The sequence below is a fragment of the Dermochelys coriacea genome, chromosome 21, assembly GCF_009764565.3.
Source record: "Dermochelys coriacea isolate rDerCor1 chromosome 21, rDerCor1.pri.v4, whole genome shotgun sequence".
NCBI lineage: Eukaryota > Metazoa > Chordata > Testudines > Dermochelyidae > Dermochelys > Dermochelys coriacea.
Window position 1 is genome coordinate 16551900 of NC_050088.1, and position 19294 is coordinate 16571193.

The 19294-nt window shown below is 63.1% G+C and overlaps 1 protein-coding gene across 6 annotated transcripts in view; it reads left to right on the forward strand.

Annotated features, from left to right (window-relative positions):
* The first annotated feature begins 6504 nt into the window (after window positions 1-6504).
* CELSR2 (cadherin EGF LAG seven-pass G-type receptor 2) overlaps window positions 6505-19294 on the forward strand; it is a 57409-nt gene continuing 44619 nt past the window's right edge. For 4 of the 6 annotated variants that reach the window (XR_006276454.1, XR_006276453.1, XM_043500362.1 and 1 more), the window contains exon 1: window positions 7288-10076. Coding sequence is in view for 3 of the 6 variants with exons in the window: in XM_043500362.1 (XP_043356297.1) it covers window positions 7430-10076 (2647 nt within the window). In the remaining 3 variants the exon portion in view is untranslated. Of the gene's footprint in view, window positions 10077-19294 lie in introns of all 6 variants that reach the window. The other 2 variants (XR_006276452.1, XM_038380132.2) reach the window with 1 other exon arrangement.

The window sequence follows — 19294 nt, forward strand, 5'->3', positions numbered from 1 at the left end:
CTGGGCTTTAGCTGAATCCAGAACCAACTCTGAGACAACTGCACTATTCTCAACCACCACAGGCTGAAAGGCCCCTTCTGTCTGCTCCACAGACAAAGAAGAGCCGGACACACTTTTTCCTTTCCCAGACACACAGCTTGGGATCTCATTCCCCTTGTCCCAGCACCAGGTCTGTTCACAGACAACTGCTTGGAGATCAGGGTAGCTCCCTCCATAGGCGAGTCAATACCCCTGACAGACACAGGCACGTTTCCTTCCCTGTCCCAATTCTCCACCCAGCTAACAGGTAAGGTACCTGGACACTCATCTTCCACTCTCCTCGCCTTCCCACCCTGCTGACTAGACAAGGCCATCAGCTCACAAGGCTGCCTAGGCTCACCCAAACTTTCCTTACCAAGCACCTTGCTACTCCCAACAGATCCCCTGCCCTGCCTGTGTCTCCCCATCGACCATCATATTCCTCTCCCAGTGGGAGTCCGAGAGGCCTGACCCCAGGAGACTACACACAGACGTATAGGTTGGGGTCAGGAGTGGGAACCTGTCCACCTCCCCACCCATCTGGCTGACGGAGTCCATGGCCTTGGGACCCAGTAAGGGAGCTAGACACCGGGGCTTTTCCGCAGGGTCCCCTGGCTCAGATCGCCAGCCTGCTCAAAGGCAGTGAGGTGGCATCCACATCCCCCCCCATCCTTAACCAGGGGCAGCAATTTAGTCTCGAGATTCCCTGCGGAGCTGGCACCCCGGGGTCTATCCCCACTCACCCCTGGGAGGTCCCCTCTGCCTCTCTGCTCCACCATCGCCAGTTCATGCTGCTGCTGCAGCTCTTTCTCGGGCTCTCGCTGTCTCTCACAGTCCTCTTGCTCTCTTGGACTCAGCTCCAATCCCGTCTGTCTCCGATTCCCCAGTGGGGAACCCGATCATGAAGACCCTCGTCTGGTCGGGGACAGGAGTCTTGGGGATGCCTGGCTACCACTCCAGCTGCTCCCAGATCCTGCTATAGCCCCATTGGGGTCAGGAATCTGCTCCTTAGAGTGATCACCCTCCTCCAGTTGCACGATTAACTGTGCTTTGGTGAACTTTCCAATGTGCAACCCTCTCTTTTTGCACAGGGTTACAATGTCCTTCTTAAGGAGACGGTGACAGGCCATCACTCCGCTGTCCCTAAGTTGTTGTGGACTCAGGCCTGTGTGCTCTCAGTTCCCCACGGTTTCCAGTGAGAACCCCTAGTGTGCCAGCCCTTCTCAAGGTCACCACCTCTTTGCCAGGGTCGAGCTGCAGACTCCTCCACCCCTGGGACCGCTCGCTGCAATCCCCAGAGGAACCGTTACTGCAAAAGTCCTTCTCTCTCCCAGGGCCAAGCCGCAGGCTCCTCTGCCCCTGAGACTGCTTACCACAGTCCCCAGGGGGACCCCATTTCTTTTCAGTCCTTCTCGCTGGTCACCCACTCCCAGGGAAGGAGTACTTGTGGCACCTTAGAGACTAACAAATTTATTAGAGCATAAGCTTTCGTGAGCTACAGCTCACTTCATCTGAAACCGCTCCTCTCTGAGCCTTCAGCATACCTGATCCTCATTAATCCCCCTTCGTTTTACTGCTCCCCAGTCACTTACTGCAGGAAGCGCCATCCACGGGGTGCAGTACATCCCACCTCTGCCACCAGTTCTCACGAAGTCCCCGGGCGATGCTCTGGAACTGCTCCCTACGAAGCCAGTCAGGACTCTGGGGGAAGTCTCCTGTCTGTGAGCAGACTGTCTGCAGGACACACAGCTCACCCGGCTTCCTCCTTCCTGGGTCTGACCTCAGAGCATTCAGCATCCTCTCTGCCTCTCCTTGTGCTTCCCACAGCGAATCTGCCCAGGTGAGGTCCTGGGGAAGCCAGAGGGTCCTGCCCCCCAACTCCACAGTCAGACATGACTCTCAGCCAGCCAGTAGAACAGAAGGTTTATTAGATGACAGGAACATGGTCTAACACAGAGATTGTAGGTGCAGAGAACAGGACACCTCAGCTGGGTCCATTTTGGGGGGCAGTGAGCCAGACAACCACGTCTGCACTTCACTCCATGTCTCCAGCCAGCCCCAAACTGAAACTCTCTCCACCCCCTCCTCCTCTGGGCTTTGTCCCTTTCCCGGGCCAGGAGGTCACCTGATTCCTTTGTTCTCCAACCCTTTAGCTCTCACCTTGCAGGGGGGGAAGGGCCCAGGCCATCAGCTGCCAGGAAACAGGGTGTTGGCCATTCTCTGTGTCCAGACCCCTGCACACACCTGCCCTGTAGAGCTCTGCAACAATCATACACCCTTATCCCACCACCTAGATACTTAAGAACTGCCATGGGGAAACTGAAGCACCCCCACAATATTCAGAGGAAACGTTAAGAACAGTCCTGCTTCATCACAACATGTGAACCCAACACTGAGCTGCGGTCAGGCAGCTGCTTTGCTGGAAAATTAGCAAGGAAGGGGGGGGTGTCATATTTTCCTAGTTAACCCCAATGTAATGTCCTGGCTGGTGTATGAGTCACCACTGCCATGCCAGCTACTGCATGGTTCAGAACAGCGTGGCTGTGTGTCATAGACCCTGTGCTGTTAACTGCTAATGGAGATTTGGCACAACACACTGTAGTCAGGGGTTGACCCCACTTGTGCAAAATCAGTGCGTTTTCCTCGGCCCTTGTGGCAAGTAGCACTTATCCAGCTGCTATTGTCCTCAACTCCACAGGAGCTAATCAATAGCTGCCCCCAGCTGCTTTCAGCCCAAGCTTGCGGACTCGCTCTGGCGGAGATGGGGGCGCTCCGGCCTCTGGCTGCCTGCAGGCGGGAGTCTGACTTCAGTGGCGTTTGTGGCTCTTTGTTTGGGGCACTCAGGCTCCGTGTGTGTTTGCTTGCCGGGAAATGCCCCTGCCATGGGTCCTGGGCCAGCCGGGCACCAGCCTGCCATGCTCAGCAGCTGCGAGGAGAGGGGCAGCTTCACTCTGCAGCCAGTTCGTGCCCCCTGGGCCCGGCATGCGGTTCAATTAACACAGCCTGGCCCCGGCCTCGTGTGGCCGCTTGGGCCCTTAGCTACCGCTTTCTTTGGCTGCTTCTTGACAACGCCAGCCCGGCAAACGCAGCAGCCCCTGCCTCGGGAAGGGCCGTGCGGCGCGGGGGACAATTGCCCTGGCAGCTGAGCGTGGCATCGCCCTTTTAAGAGGGCGCAGCACCCGCCAGCCCCGAGCCGTGCGCAGGTGCAGCCTGGTTCGTGTCCTTGCAGAATATACACAAGCGCAATGTGCGCTTGGCGGCCGCGGGCGGGGGAAGCACCGACCTGGCCATGGGGGGCGGGGACCCCCGGGTGCGGCCCGGCCGGGGAGCCCCTGGGCTGGAGCCGGAGCCGGGCAGGCGGGGGGTGCTGGGCACTAGCGCGGCAGGGGACAGTCACGGACCTCGGCCCGGAGCTAGCAGCAAAAACACAAAGAAACCCAGTGCGGGAGAAAGAGCCGGGCCGGCTCAGCGCCGGGCTCGGTCCTGCGGCGCCAGGATCAGATGCTCCAGGAGAAGTTTCCCCCCACAGCTGGGAAGTCTGCAGTTAGATCCTGCCCTGAAGCAGGAGGACCCAGAGCCCTTGTCGATGACAGATGCAGCTAAAGCTACTAACCAGGATTTGCAAAAAGAACAGGAGGACTTGTGGCACCTTAGAGACTAACAAATTTATTTGAGCATAAGCTTTCGTGAGCTACAGCTCACTTCATCGGGTGCCACAAGTCCTCCTTTTCTTTTTGCAAATACAGACTAACACGGCTGCTACTCTGTAACCAGGATTTAGCTCTTCTCCTCCCCCCAACATGGTCTCAAACAGCCCCCGCCCATCAGATTCCAGATCCAGTGTCACCCCACGAAAGGTGATGCTACTGTGTAGGGAGTGTTCGAACCTGCCCCTCTCACCCCTGCAGCCTGGGGGCTCGCTGTCCCCCCAGGTGCAGCCAATCCGGGGCCCAAGTCAGCTCCCAGGCAGGGCAACAGGCCAGTTCTTGGCATGGTTAGACCCGACTTTAATCCCATTCACCCCAGTGTCAATCGGGAGTAACCCACTGGGCCCAATTCCCCTCACATTCACCCTGGTGTCAATCAGGAGTAATCCACTGGGCTCACTCATAGAATCCTAGACTCTCAGGGTTGGAAGGGACCTCAGGAGGTCATCGAGTCCCATCCCCTGCTCAAAGCAGGACCAACCCCAACTAAATCATCCCACCTGGCCCAATTCTCACCCACCATGGTGTAAATCAGGAAGCACTGTATGGAACTTGGTGCACAGCTGGTACAGGAAGGGAGAGCCCACTCACAGAGAAAGCTTTGTTTGCTGCCGCAGTCCGCCTTTGCCTGAAAGGTGCCAGGCATTGGTTACTCCTAGAGGAGTTTGGCTGCACCCTGAGCACACTGCCCGGCTGGGAAATGGCTCAGATCCACAGCGTGGCAAAGCCCCTTTTTAATTTGATACCACAACAACTTTGAAAACATATTTCTGAAAATCCCCAGCTAGTAAGATCAACTCCTCCATGGTCCGTTTACACTGAATGGGCCCAGTGTTAAGTTGGTGTAAAGGGAAGTTACTACACTGGTTTACGCAGCAGAAGCAGGTATGCCGGAGGCTGGGGTGTCCTGTTTCCATGATGATCTGGTGGCTACAGAACCCCAGGGCTGGGCCAGTTTCCTTGTCCCTGGTGAGTGATGCCTCCGGCAGCCAAGAAAGGCTGACTTAGGCCATTGCACAAACAAACCTCTCCTGGAAACTGAAGTCAACAGCTCCTGGGCTCAGGCCTGGTTCCTCACACCCCCAACACACAGGGGGGCAGTTGGCTACATGGATTTAGTCTCCCATGGTGTCATGGGGGGAGGGATAGCTCAGGTGGTTTGAGCATTAGCCTGCTAAACCCAGGGTTGTGAACTCAATCCTTGAGGGGGCAATTTAGGGATCTGGGGCAAAAATTGGGGATTGGTCCTGCTTTGAGCAGGGGGTTGCACTAGATGACCTCCTGAGGTCCCGTCCCTTCCAACCCTGATATTCTGTGATTCACTGCAATCTCCACTCACCTGCCCACCAAGGATGGGCCACTGGACTGGGGGCTAGTTTGAAGTTTATTGACTAACTATTTCCTTTCTGCTTTGCTGCTGGAAGAGGAGTGACTGTGTGTATATGTGGGTGTCTATGTTGAGTGCAAAGTTTGCACACAGCATGTGCACAGTGAATGTGTGTGTATATGTGTGCACACAGTGTGTTTATGTGTGCACAGGGTGTGGGCATGTCAGCATTCCCTAAATCCAAACTCCATGTCTGTTCACACTAACCCCACTTCTCTGGAGTCCCCCTCCCTCAGTCAGGCTAGCAGGAGCAGAGCAGTCCTTGGCCATAACAGAGCCTGGCTGGTGTGGATGCAGATTGTGAGCAGATGAGAGAGCTGGTGTTTACAGACCAGGGCTGGTGTGTGTGGACCACTGTTCCCTCTAAGCTGTGCACATATGCACATGGCGAACCACCGTGCGCACAATTTGCACTGAAGACATTTTTTGCACACACAGTCTGTCAACAATTAGAGGGAACATTGGTATGGACCAGGATTGGTGTGTACGGACCGGGGTGCTCTGCCCAGCCGGTCTCCGTGGATGGCGGCCCGTCTCAGCCCAGGATCCCACACTTTCTTATCCCTCTTCTGCAATGGGGACATGACTGAGCAGGGGGGGCTAGGAGAGGAACCCAGGAGTCTTGGGGCTCCCTGGGCCCCTTCTCTGACCACTAGACTTCACTGCCCCTCACCTGGTAGATTACTCTAACAGGCCTGATGGAGACAGGCTGGCCTGCCCTAGGAGCCGCCCCAGCCCCTGCCCCGCGCCCGGGAGGAGCACTGTGTCTCTGGCTGCCCACAGGGGCCCGGGTGGGTCCCCCGGCTGGTGGCGAGGCTGCCGTGGCTCCTTTAAGGGCCGCCGAGCTGCGCTGAGCAGGTCTATGGTAATGAGCCTCCCGCAAGCCCCTGCCGCCGCGCTGCAGAACCGGGGCTGCCAGGCTGGGAGAGCGGAGCGGAGCGGAGCTGGGCCAGGGCGCTCGGCCGGGGGCGGCTCGGTCTCCTAGAGCCGGGGGACGCAGGGATCTGGGGGGCGCACGGGGATCGGGGGGGCGCAGGGAGCCGGGGGGCGAGATCCGGGAGGCGCACGGGGATCGGGGGGGGGCGCAGGGAGCCGGGGGACGAGATCCGGGAGGCGCACGGGGATCGGGGGGGCGGGGAGTCGGGGGGCGCACGGGGATCGGGGGAGAGCAGGGAGCCGGGGGGCGCACGGGGAGCCGGGGGGCGCACGAGGGTTGGGGGGGCGAGAGCCGGGGGGCGCACGGGGATCGGGGGGGCGCAGGCAGCCGGGGGCGAGATCCGGGGGGCGCACGGGGATCGGGGGGGCAGGGAGCCGGGGGGGCGCAGGCAGGTCGGGGGAGCGGGGAGCCGGGGAGTGAGATCGGGCGGCGCACGGGGATCGGGGGGGCAGGGAGCCGGGAGGCGCACAGCGGTCGGGAGGGGCAGGGAGACGGCCGGGCCCCTCTGCCCCGTAGCCGGCCGGGCATGAGGCGCGGGGCCGGGCGGAGCCGCCGCTGAGCCCCAGCGAGCGGGCGATGGGCGGTTGCTGCTGCCACCCCAGCCGCGCTCTCCTGCTGCTGCTGGCGCTCGGGGTGCCGCGGCTGGAGGGCGCAGCGCCCGGGCACCGCGGGCCTTGCGCTCTCGGGCCCGCGGCCGGGACGCGGCTGATGCTGCTGGACCGGTCCCGGCCGCCGCCGCGCTGCGCCCTCTGGCTCTGCCCGGCAGGTGCAGCCGGCTTCTGGGCGCACATGGCCGGGCAGGGCTGCGGGGCTGCCGGGGAGAGGGAGCTGCTGAGCCGGCTGCTGCTGCCCCAGGCTCCTGGGGACAGGAGGTGGAGCTGGGGGCTGTGCCTGGAGCCAGGCTCCCGCATCCCCCTGCCCCCCGCGGCCGCTTGGGGAGGCTGCCAGCCGCGGTGCAGGGTGCGGGGCGCCCCGGGGAGCCTCTCCCCCCAGGCCTCGGGGGAGCTGATCCTCCCCGTCCGGGCCATGTGTCTACGGTTGGGGCACCCTGTGCGCTTGGGGCTGCTGTGTGAGCGGTGCGTGAAGGGGGAAGGGGCAGGGGGGCTCAGGCAGGGGAGGGGCGCTAGGGTCTTGGTCAACTGGAATCTGGGTCTGAGCTCCCCTGGGCAGCAGGTGGAGCTGGAGAAGCTGCTCCAGGGTGCCCAGGGGGCCCCGGGCCGTGGGAGCAGCCGGAGGAAGCGGAATGTCAACACTAGTCCCCAGTTCCAGCCACCCACCTACCAGGTGTCGGTGCCAGAGAACAGGCCAGCCGGCACCCCAGTGATCTTGCTGCAGGCCACGGACCCCGACGAGGGTGACGCGGGCCGGCTGCACTACTCCATGGCTGCACTCTTCGACAGCCGCTCCAACAGCTTCTTCGCCATGGACCCCCTGAGCGGGACCGTGAGCACGGCTGAGGAGCTGGACCGTGAGACCAAGAGCACCCATGTCTTCCGGGTGACAGCCGTGGACCATGGCACCCCCCGGCGCACGGCCCTGGCCACGCTCACCATCCTGGTGAGCGACACCAATGACCACAACCCCGCCTTCGAGCAGGAGGAGTATAAGGAGAGTGTGCGGGAGAACCTGGAGATCGGGTATGAGGTGCTGACAGTCAGGGCCACTGACGGGGATGCCAGCGCCAATGCCAACATCCTCTACCGACTCCTCAATGGTGACGGGGCCAATGAAGCCTTTGAGATCGACCCCCGCTCCGGGGTCATCCGCACCAAGGGGCTGGTGGACAGGGAGTCTGTGGAGTCCTACCAGCTCCTGGTGGAGGCCAGCGACCAGGGCAGGGACCCGGGGCCCCGCAGCACCACGGCCACCATCCACATTGCCGTGGAGGACGACAATGACAATGCGCCACAGTTCAGTGAAAAGCGCTATGTGGCCCAGGTGCCTGAGGACGTGGCCACCAACTCCCACGTGCTGCGGGTGATGGCCACGGACCGGGACAAAGGCAGCAATGCCCTGGTGCACTACAGCATCATGAGCGGGAACACCCGGGGCCAGTTCTACATTGACGCCCAGATGGGCAGCATTGACGTGGTCAGCCAGCTGGACTACGAGCTGAGCAAGGAGTACACGCTCCGCATCCGGGCCCAGGACGGGGGGCGGCCCCCTCTGTCCAACATCAGCGGGCTGGTGACCATCCAGGTCTTGGACGTCAACGACAATGCTCCCATCTTTGTCAGCACCCCCTTCCAGTCCACGGTGCTGGAGAACGTGCCCCTCGGCTACTCGGTCCTACACATCCAGGCCATCGATGCGGACTCCGGGGATAATGCTCGGCTGCAGTATGCCCTGCTGGAGGCCGGCCACAGGTTCCCCTTCGCCATCAGCAACAGCACGGGCTGGATTGTGGTGGCCTCAGAGCTGGACCGGGAGACAGTGGATTTCTACAGCTTTGGGGTAGAAGCCCGGGACCACGGCAGCCCCCCCATGGCTTCCTCGGCCAGTGTCAGCATCACTGTGCTGGATGTGAACGACAATAACCCCGAGTTCACCCCAAAGGAGTACTCTGTGCGGCTGAACGAGGATGCTGCAGTGGGCACCAGTGTCCTGACCGTCTCGGCCATTGACCGGGATGCCAACAGCGTCATCACCTACCAGATAGCCAATGGCAACACCCGCAACCGCTTCTCCATCACCAGCCAGAGTGGGGGCGGCCTCATCACCCTGGCGCTGCCGCTGGATTACAAGTTGGAGCGGCAATACCTGCTGACTATCACGGCCTCCGACGGCACCCGGCTCGACACGGCCCAGGTGTTCGTCAATGTGACTGATGCCAACACTCACCGGCCAGTCTTCCAGAGCTCCCACTACACTGTCAACATTAATGAGGACCGGCCGGTTGGCACCACGGTGGTGCTCATCAGTGCCACTGATGAGGACACAGGGGAGAACGCCCGTATCACCTACTTTATGGAGGACAGTATCCCCCAGTTCCAGATCGACGTGGACACAGGCGCGGTCACTACCCAGATGGAGCTGGACTACGAGGACCAAGTGTCCTACACACTGGCCATCACGGCCCGGGACAACGGCATTCCGCAGAAATCAGACACCACCTACTTGGAAATCCTGGTCAACGACGTCAACGACAACACGCCCCAATTTCTGCGGGATGCCTACCAGGGCTCTGTCTACGAGGACGTCCCAGCCTTCACCAGCGTCCTGCAGGTCTCCGCCACCGACCGGGACTCGGGGCTTAATGGGAGGGTGTTCTACACTTTCCAAGGTGGGGATGATGGGGATGGGGACTTCATAATTGAATCTACCTCTGGCATCGTGCGGACGTTGCGCCGGTTGGACCGGGAGAACGTCCCTCTCTACGAGCTACGAGCCTACGCCGTGGACAAGGGCATCCCAGCCACAAGGACCCCCGTTGACGTCCAGGTGGCCGTCCTGGATGTGAATGACAACCCCCCGGTCTTTGAGCGGGACGAGTTTGATGTCTTTGTGGCGGAGAACAGCCCCATCGGCCTGGCAGTGGCGCGGATCATGGCCAGTGACCCGGACGAGGGCACCAATGCCCAAGTCATGTACCAGATCGTGGAGGGCAACATTCCCGAGGTCTTCCAGCTCGACATCTTCTCCGGGGAGCTGACGGCGCTGATGGATCTGGATTACGAGGCAAAGGCAGAGTATGTCATCGTGGTCCAGGCCACGTCGGCCCCGCTGGTGAGCCGGGCCACGGTGCACATCCGCCTGCTGGACCAGAATGACAACCCCCCCATGCTGAGAAACTTTGAGATCCTCTTTAACAACTACATCACCAACAAGTCCAGCAGCTTCCCCAGTGGGGTGATAGGCCGCATCCCAGCCCACGACCCCGACATCTCAGACACGCTCACCTACAGCTTTGAGCAGGGCAACGAGCTGCACCTGGTGCTGCTGAACCACAGTTCTGGGGAGCTGCGTCTGAGCCGGGCGCTGGATAACAACAGGCCTCTGGAGGCCATCATGAGGGTGTCTGTCTCAGGTAAGACTTTGGCCGGGCAGAGGGGGGCCTAGACCAAACTCAGGGGCACATTCAGGTCAGTGGGATTTTGTCCTGGACATCCAAGGGGCCGGGGTGTCAGCCAGAGAAGGGGGGAAGGACCCGTTTGGTGTCGCGCAGGCCAGAGAGCCCAGACAGGGGTCCTGGCCGGAGCAGCGTCTCTTGGATGCAGGCGTCCAGCCTCGCCACAAAGACTCCGAGCGACGGCGGAAGTGCCCCGGTCTGGGGCAAACTGCCCAGTGGCTCTGATCTCAGACTTGTAGTGGGGCTAGTGGATATTCCGCACTGGTGGCCACTTTGTGCTAGGCCCTCTGGCCTCCAGTCCACCTTGAGGTCGGGGGTGGGGTGGGGGCAGCTGCTCATTGGTCTCTGCAATTGGGTAAGGTCCAACCAAAGTGCAAATCCCCTGGCTGGGCGATGAGGGAAGCTGTGGCAGCCTGTCGGGGACACCCCCCTCTGCATGCTCAAAACCAACCCCCCAGGGCTAGCGCAGGAGGCTATGACCTTTCCACATCCGAGCCGCCCTCAGCCCAGGGGCCAGCAGAGCCGGGGCGGGTGGAGGTTGCCCCACCTCCTCCTCTAGCTTCCAGGGTCTCTCCTGGAAGGGCCCCTGGGAGCCCTGCAGAGAGCAAGGCTCTGGGTTCTGGTGCGGGAGGCAGGCATGGGGTTCTGGGTCTGCATCACTGGGGTTCTGGGGCTGCATCGCTCAGGGCTCTGCTACAGAAGTGGCTGGGCCCCCTCAGGGTAATCACAAGGGCTGTGTGTGGCTGTGGTACTGGGGTGGGGACCAAGCAGGGGGATGATGCCCATGGAAGGGGCGATCCCTAGAGCTAGCCAGACAGCTTGCCCCGTTCTGCTCCCCTAAATGTAGCTATAGTGGTGCGGTGGGTGCTGAGGGAGGGGCAGGGTGAGGTGGGTGCTGGGGGACGTGGTGCAGCAGGTGCTGGGGAGGGGCGGGTGGTGCCGGGGCAGGGGTGCGATGGATGCCAGGGGGCGTGGTGCAGCAGGTGCTGGGGGAGGGGCGGCGGGCGCCGGGGCAGGGGCGTGATGGGTGCCAGGGGGCGTGGTGCAGCAGGTGCTGGGGGAGGGGCGGCGGGCGCCGGGGCAGGGGCGTGATGGGTGCCAGGGGGCGTGGTGCAGCAGGTGCTGGGACAGGGGCGCTGGGACAGGAGCGCGATCTCACAGCAGTGCGGGAGCTGCCCAGGGTCCCAGGCAGGTGATCTGGGCGGAGGGCTGTGACTGTCACGCGGGCTCTTTCCACCTTAGCCAGAGCTAGGATCAGGCAGCTGCTGAGTGTCTCCTTGGTGGCCCGTCCGGTGGTCCCTGGTGCTGGGTGCTTCCGTGCGGGGGCTCTCATGGGTCGTGACCCACTGCTGGCTGGGCACAGGATTTGGCTGGTGGGGCAGAGAGGGGGCTGGCTCACAGCCTGCCGGGGGAGCGCAGAGCCCCAGAGCTTTGCCTTGGCCCTGCCAGGGCTAGGAGTCGCTGCCCGGGAGGGGCTGCTCAGACCCACCACGGCCGTTCAGCCTGCCCGTCCCTGCTGTCTGTCTGCAGCGCTGCCGGCCCCTCGCAGGGCGACCAGGCCGACCCTCTGGGCACGGCTCCTCTTCCTGTGGGCCCCCATCCTTCCAGGGCTTTCGGTGCCTGAGTGCCTTGGAATTGCAGGTGGGGGGGTTGGGCCAGAGAGGCCGGGTGTGTGCAACATGCTAGGCCTATGACAGAGCCAGAGCTGACCCCGGTGTCTCCCCTCCCAGCTAGCCCCTGGGCATGGGGTCACCCTGCCAGTTAGCCCCTGGCCACTGAGCCACCCTGCCAGCTAGCCTCAGCCACCCCGCCCCACCTGCCCCCAGCCCCCCTGGTGTGTGAGTCTCAGTGGAGAAGAGAAGATCTGAGCGGGCCTGGGGACAAGTGTCGGGGGGAGGGGCTGGCCGTGCCCATGGGCTAGGGCTGAATCTGAGGCCTCCAGTCTGAGACCTTTCCCCAGCATGCGAGTGGCTGGCATGGGGCCTGAGAAGCAGGGCGGGGTGTGTACTTGGCCAGGCCTTCCCTGCATAGGCTTGGAGGCAGGACCTGCCCACCATCTCCTGCTCCCGGCTTGGCTCGGGATTTCCCCTGCACAAGTTGGCGCTTGTCGGCGTCTCGCTTGGGCCCCTGTTCTGCCAGCTTGCTGCTGGGGGCCACGGAGCTGCGTCTGCATTGGGGGCAGGGCACACGTGGCCCCCCCACGGTGCCGTGCTGGGGAGTCTGCAGCTGTAGCAGTGAGGCGCCGGGCGTGGCCGGCCAAGGGTGATGCTGGGGCTGTGTTGGGCGGAGGGGAGGGCGTGCCGGGCTGGGACGAGCCGTGGCAGGATGCAGCACTGGGGGACTATATGTGCCGCGGGGGTGGGGGAAGCTGCTGAAGCTGCATTTCTGATGATCTGTGCCATGTGACCAGCCTGGATCCCTCTCCCCAGCCCAGCGGGGCCAGCGGTGAGGACGGGTGCGAGCCAGAGTCTTTCCCAAAGCTGCATTGGATTGGTGCTGCCTGTTGTCTGGGCTGCTCTCGGAGTCCCAGGGCCTGGCTGGCCCGGCTTTGCTGGCCTGGGTGGAGAGGGGTATCTGCTCACTGCAGCAGGGGGTGTTCACCCACCCGACCTGCCTGCCATCAGCAGGGTGGGGAGAGGGCCCTGCTGGAGCCCCGCAACTGAGGGGCCCCTCCTTAATGCAGCCTGCGGGTTAGCTCTGGGACCAGCTTGCAGCTGCAGGCTGGGGGCAGCTGGGGAGCAGCTGTGCCTGAACCCTGCCATTAGCCTCTCCATGGGGGAGCCGTTCCGTGCACCTGCTGGGCCGGGGGAGGGATTGGAGCAGGTAGGCGCTGGGCCCGGCTGCTCTCACTGGGAGGGGCTGGTAATTAGAGCAGTCGCAGCTGGGCCCCCTGCCAGGGAGGTCCCAGCTGGGGCTATGCTGCGAGGTGTCAATAGCTCAGACACGCGGCAGCTTTAACCTCCTGTCAGTGCCCTGACCCGGGCTCAGGCTGGGCTGGCCCCGGGAGATGCCCTGCCACCAAGGGGTGGATGCTGTGGCAGGGGCTGGCTTCTCTCCTGGCAGACACAGTGAGGGAGCTGCCCCCCAGCCCTACCACCAGCCTGGCTCAGGTCATGGTGCCCAGCTGGGAATGAGCCTGAGGAAGGGGCTGGGGCCCTGTCCGTGCATTAGGTGTGGGGTTGATTGGGGCTGGGGGGAGAGCTGGGGCTAGAGCCCACTCGGAGTCAGGTGCCTACCTGCCTTTGGGGGTCTGGGCCCGAGCTTCTCCCCAGGAGATGAGCCTGAAAACACCTTGGCCCATTGTGCTATGATTCCACGGTCCCCTTGGGGTCCCTGCAAAGGGCCCATCTCTACCAGCAGGACACGGGAGAAGCACATTGAGGCCAGCCTGGAGGAGGGGGGCGGACAGCAGCCCCCAAACCCTGCTGCCTGGTGCATGGGGCTGGGGGAGAGAGCCAGGGCTGCAGGGCCAGTGACTGGTGCGCTGAGGTAGAACTTGCTACTGCTGTCCCCCGCCAGCCCGAGCCACAGCTCCCCACATTGAGCCAGCTCCAAGCTGCATGGAATAGCCCACCAGTTTTCAGCTGTGTCCCTCTGTTCTCGGGGATGCACCTCTGCCTGTCAGACTTGTCCTGCTGCTGCCCCCTAAGCCAGGGACCCGGCTGCACCCGCACCAGCACAAAGCCCAGGGCATGACGGAGAGGGTGGGGGCTGAGGGGTGGCGGGCGCTTGGTGGCAGCTAATACACTCGAACCATCTGCTCACCAGTGGGGCTGCAGGCAGAGGCCTGGCCGCCCATGGGCTGCTCACATAGCACCTCTGCCTGGCCCTGCTCTGGGCACGGGCTGCCGCTGAGGGGAGAGAGGCACTGGGGGGCGGCTCAGGGGATTGGTGGGTCGAGAAGCCAGGAGATTAGCCCAGCTCGACCTATATGGTTTAGGAGGGGGTGGGGCCTGGAGGGGCACAGGAGCCTTGACTGGGAAGGAGCAAGATTGCTGCCATAAGCCGCTGGAGAGAAGTGAAATAGGTCAGGGGCATCCGGCACCCCAGTGAGGCCCATCCCCCAGGCATCTGGTGCTGCCCCCTGAACCCACCCCATCAGCCACTTCATGAGGCTGCACTGTGGGGCTGGCAGGGGAAGGTGGGCCTGGGAACAGCCTGTGGGGCTGGGAAGAGCTCTCCTGGTCCAGGCGAAGTGAAGGCTTGCATGACCCGGGGCTGAGCAGAGGGGCACCCCATTTCCCTGCAGGGAGGGGACCAGCCCCCCACGTGTCCAGGGCAGCCACAGCAGGGAGCAGCCTGCAGGAACTGGGAGGAGAGCGATGGACATGCTGGGGTGTCAGGCTGGAGGGGACCCCAAAGCCCAGCCCCCTTCGCAGGGAGATCAGGAGAGCTGAGGTGTGGGGGTGAGGGGGAAGAAGCATCATCCCCAGTTGTGATGCCCTGGGAGGTCTCCTCCCCAGGCAGAGCCCGGAGCTGCGCCCCAGAGAGGTCCCTTCCCACCAAATGGCTGCAAAGATGAGATCTTTTCTCCCCACGTTCCAGTGGGAAACGGGCGTGTGGGTCCAGCCGGGCGGGCGGGCGCGGCGGGAGGTGGGGGGCAGGGTGTGACATGTGGCTCACTGAGGTCTGGGGCCCTGAGGTTCAATGGGTTGGATCGGGGGAGGGGAGAGCAGGGAGTCTGGACTCCTGGGTTCTGTTCCCAGCTCTGGGATGGGAATGGGTTCTGGTGGCTGGAGCAGGGGAGCTGGGAGTCAGGACTCCTGGGTTCTGTTTCTGACAGCCATTGATGCTCTGTGTCTCAATGTCCCCACTGCTGACATAAGGATGAAGCCACCTTTCAGGATGGAGGCTTAGTGGCTATTTATCAAGCATTTGGCAAGGAGCGGAGCTTCGGCAGTCGTGCTCCCGCTGCTGGCTGGAGCAATGTGCGTGTCTATGGGGGGCAGTGGTTTGGGGGACCCCATGGCACTGCATAAGGTGTAAGGAGGCCTGGCTCCTGTGCAAAGGCAGTATTTCCGTTCCAGCCAAAGGACAGGGCAGGGACTGTGGCCTGGGCCCACGAAGGGTGGGCCGAGGGGGAGGGGCTGAGAGCTCCCAGGTCCAGGCCTGGGGTGGGGGAGGCTTGCAGCCGTGTGGGCACCCGCACAGTTGGTCATGTCCTTGTGCCATGGGCAGCTGGGCAATGAGTGACAGAGACCCCAGGGCTCTGGCGGCTGGGAGGTGGCACACTGGCAGTGCCAGGGAGGGGATCCCCTGCTTTGTTGGGTGCCTGGCACATGCCGTGATACCTGGTCTGGACAGGGTTGCGGGAGCTGTCTGTGTGGGGCTGGCCAGTGCTGGGGGCTGGGGAGGCAATTGTGGGCATAGTTGGGGCCCCCACTCCCTGTTATGGGTCTTGGGGGGGGGGATTGGCATGCTTGTCCTTCCCTGGAAACTCTCCCCACAACTCCTCAGAGTGAACAATTTCCACCGTGGGGCAGCGGCTGGGCACACCCAAAGGGGGAGGCCCAGGGCAGATGTGATACCCACTGATCTCAGCCCAGTCTCTAAGCCCACAGAGGGCATGGTAGGGTGCGGGGGGGGGATGCTGCCCCCTAGGAAAGGAAGGGCTGGAGCCTGGTCCCAGGTGGCAGCACTGGGATCTCTGGGCCACCTGCCAATCAGATGCTGCTTGGATCATGCTGTGCACTGAGCTGGGGGCACCCGAGTCTTGCCACTGCCTGGGTCCTGCTCATCCTGCGCCCGTCAGTGGGCACATGGGGGCCAGGCCCTTCCTGCCTGCATGTCTCCACTGACCTCCACCCTTCCCTGAGCCCCTGAGGCCAGAGCAGCGCTGGAGCCACGGGGCCCTTGGCTGGGGTGAGACTGAGCTGGCTCCTGGCAACGGGGGCGACTCTCGAGGGCCTGGCATGGCCAGGCTGCAGCATCGAGCAGTGCGGCAATGGCTGTGTGCCGGCCTCTGGCCGGTTTAGCTTGGTCTCTTTGATCAGACACTGCCCGACCCTTGTGAGCGCCGGCTGGAGCTGGCTGGCCGGGGAAGTGACTTGTCAGACAATGCTCCAGCTGGGGAAAGCGAGAGATGGTTGGGCTGCTGCTTTTCTGTCACTGAAACGCCCCCAATTTTGTCTGGACCTCTCCCCAGGGCCTCGCTGGTGTCTGGAGAGAGCAGACACTGGGGAATCCCAATGTCCCCGGGATGCAGCGCTGGGCGGCGCTCACCACCCTTGTGTGTGTGTACGGCGGGGGCCGGCCAGCATGTCAGCCCATCCCTGACCCTCCAGCTTGGCCGGTGCCCAACAGAACCAGGCTGGTCCATGCCTGGCAGGCACCTCCTGGCAGCCGCACAGCCTCCATGTCTTGCCTTCCCACCAGCCCCCCAGGGCAGCACCGCCCTGACTGGCCTTTGCCATTCGCTGAGTGCTGGTCCCCCTGCAGCACCTCCTGCCCCTTACTGAGCAGCCCCTCCCCATGGAAGGGGCTCCCCCCTCCCCATGCTCCCCCTAACCTCCATCCCCTGGCTCAGCTGGGACCCGGGCAAGCCCAGTTGCCTCTGTGGCCCAGGCTGCCCGGGGGGGCAATTGGTTACCGAGGCCTGTTTGCCCCCCTGTGTCCAGCCCCCCCCATTCTGTCTGCTGTGCCCATAGCACTGGCAGGAGAATTCTGCTCTTCCACTGCCATTCTCAGGCCTGGGGTTTGTGTCTGTGCCACCCTAGCAGCTGGCGCTGTGCGGGGCGCTGACAGAGGGGGCTGCGCCCTGGAAAGGGGGGTTAAGCAGCTCACAGATGCGATAACATTCAGCCACTGCTGACCCCAGCTGGCTTTGAACCGGTGCCTCAAGGGTACAGGCTCTGCAGTCTGGGCCCAATCCCAGTCTGGGTGCCCTGTGCCAGCCTGCTGGCAGGGGGCTGGCATTGAAGGAGCGATGCAGTGCCCCACCAGTAATGTAACAGTCACCAGCATAAGACTCACGCAGTCAGCAGATTCTGGCCTTTCTCTGTGCCTCAGTTTCCCAACCAGTGGCCTGAGGATGCTGCTGCATGCCCCCCATGAAGCGATGCTCAGCTGCTGGCTCAGCACTAGGCACTAAGAGCCATGGGAGCCAGCTCTCCCAGAGGGAGCGGGTCCTGGGCCTACCCTGTGGGGACCTGGGTGTGGGGTCAGCTCTGATCCCTGGCTCCCGGCCACCATGGTCCCAACCAAAGGAAAGGCCAGGGCAGGGGTTGTGCTGCTGCTCTGAGGGGCCCGGGACCCGGGATTCGGGACAATTGTACCCTTTTCCGCTGCCACCCTCCTGCCGCCCGTGCCCCCCCAGCTTTCGCCATCACAAAGCTACAGCCTCGCTCCCCCTTGCCGCGTCTCCTTCCCCCCGGCGTGGCCTGGCCGCTCATCGCCCTCCCGTAGGATGTGGAACAGATGGACCCCCTTGATTTCCCTGGGCTCCCGGATACTGGTGCTGCATCCCTCACCAGCCCCAGGTCCACGCCTCCGCCTGGCACCAGCCAGCCAGGCACTGGGTGGGGAATGGACCTTCCACCCCCGGCTGCTGGGTCTGGGTCCTGTGAAGTGTCCTGGCTGTGAGGAGCTTGTCCCAGGATCCAGACCCCATCTCCCTGCAGCGTGATGGGGAGAGAGAGGCTTAGGCAGGGCACCGGGGGCACAGGGGCCCTACTGAACCGAAGGCGGGGGGTCACAGGTGCCATGCACAGGGTGGGATCAGGGGGTCATGAAGTCATTCCTGGGTGGTGCTGGGGGTCCCCCTCGCTGTGCCCCCAACTACCTCTGCCTTGCACCCCTGGAATGAGGGGTCCCCTTTGTTCATGGGGAGCATGGCCATGGGGGTGAGGGTTGGTTGAGGGGGCTGGTTGGGAACCAGCTCTGGGGGAGTTAGCTGCGGAGTTTTGGGTTTTGGCCGAGTTTTGGAGCTGGAAGGGGGATATTGGGCCGGTATCCTGGTCTCTGAACTTAGCCCAATTCACCGAGCTCTTGCCCATCCCAGTGTCTTGCTGACACCTGGAAGCCAAAATAACCCTTCGCGTCCCAGCCCAGATCCTGCCCGCAGGGCCTGGCCTAGGTGCAGGTATTTACACCTCTGCTCCACTCCAGAGTCAGGGCTGTGCGCCAGCCAGGGGCTGATCCCTGGTGTCCAGGAGGAAACTGCCCCCAGGCTGCACAGTGCTGGGCTGGGCTGCAGGGGGTGCTGCGCTGTATAGGGCACAGGCAGGGTGCTGTGGGGGGTGTAGGTAGTGTGCTGGGGGGTGCTGTGTGTGGGGGGTCTGTGCTGTGGGGGGCACTGGGGGGATTGTGCTGTGGGGGGCACAGGCAGGGTGCTGGGGGGGGTCTGTGCTGTGGGGGGCACAGGCAGGGTGCTGTGGGGGGGGTCCTGTGCTGTGGGGGGCACTGTAGGGGTTTGGACTGTGGGGGGCTGTGCTGTGCTGTGGGGGGCACAGGCAGGATACTGGGGGGGTCTGTGTTGTGGGGGGCACAGGCAGGGCACTGGGGGGGTCTGTGCTGTGGGGGGACTGTGCTGTGTGGGTCACTGGGGGGAGTCTGTGTTGTGCGGGGCACAGGCAGGGCACTGGGGGGGCTGTACTGTGGGGGGACTGTGTGTGGGGGTCTGTGTTGTGTGGGGCTCTTGGGGGGGTCTGTGCTGTGGGGGGCACAGGCAGGGTTCCTCCTGGCTCGTTAATGGTTCTTGCTCCTCTGGCTCGGGGGCAGGGGCGGCGCTGGTGGAGCCGGTCTCGCCAGTGGGCTGTGTGGGGTGGAGCAGGGGGTGGTTGGGGGATCTGAGACACCCTCCCCCCCGTAACTCAACCGTGCTGTTAATCTCCCCCCAGCCTGGCCAGGCCTGTGACTGTGGGTAGCTGCCAGCTGCATGGGCTGGGGGTGCCCTTGATGCCATCCCGGGACTCTGCTGTCCCCCTGCTTGCAGAGGGCACCTGGGGCTGGGAGGGGGGTTACACCCCTGGGGTCTGGAGTGGGAGGGTTCAGGGCCTTAGGTGTGGGGGAGGTCTCTTTAACCCCTCCAGCGCTGGTGCAGCCAAGTCCTGAGCTGGGCCTGCCCAGCCCAGCGCTGTGCCCGGCAATGGTCTGGTCTGAGTCCAGCAAGGTACCCCCCTTCTGCCAGGGGCCCCCAGCCCCTCAGAGACTCTCATGGTACTGCATGGGGTAGGCCA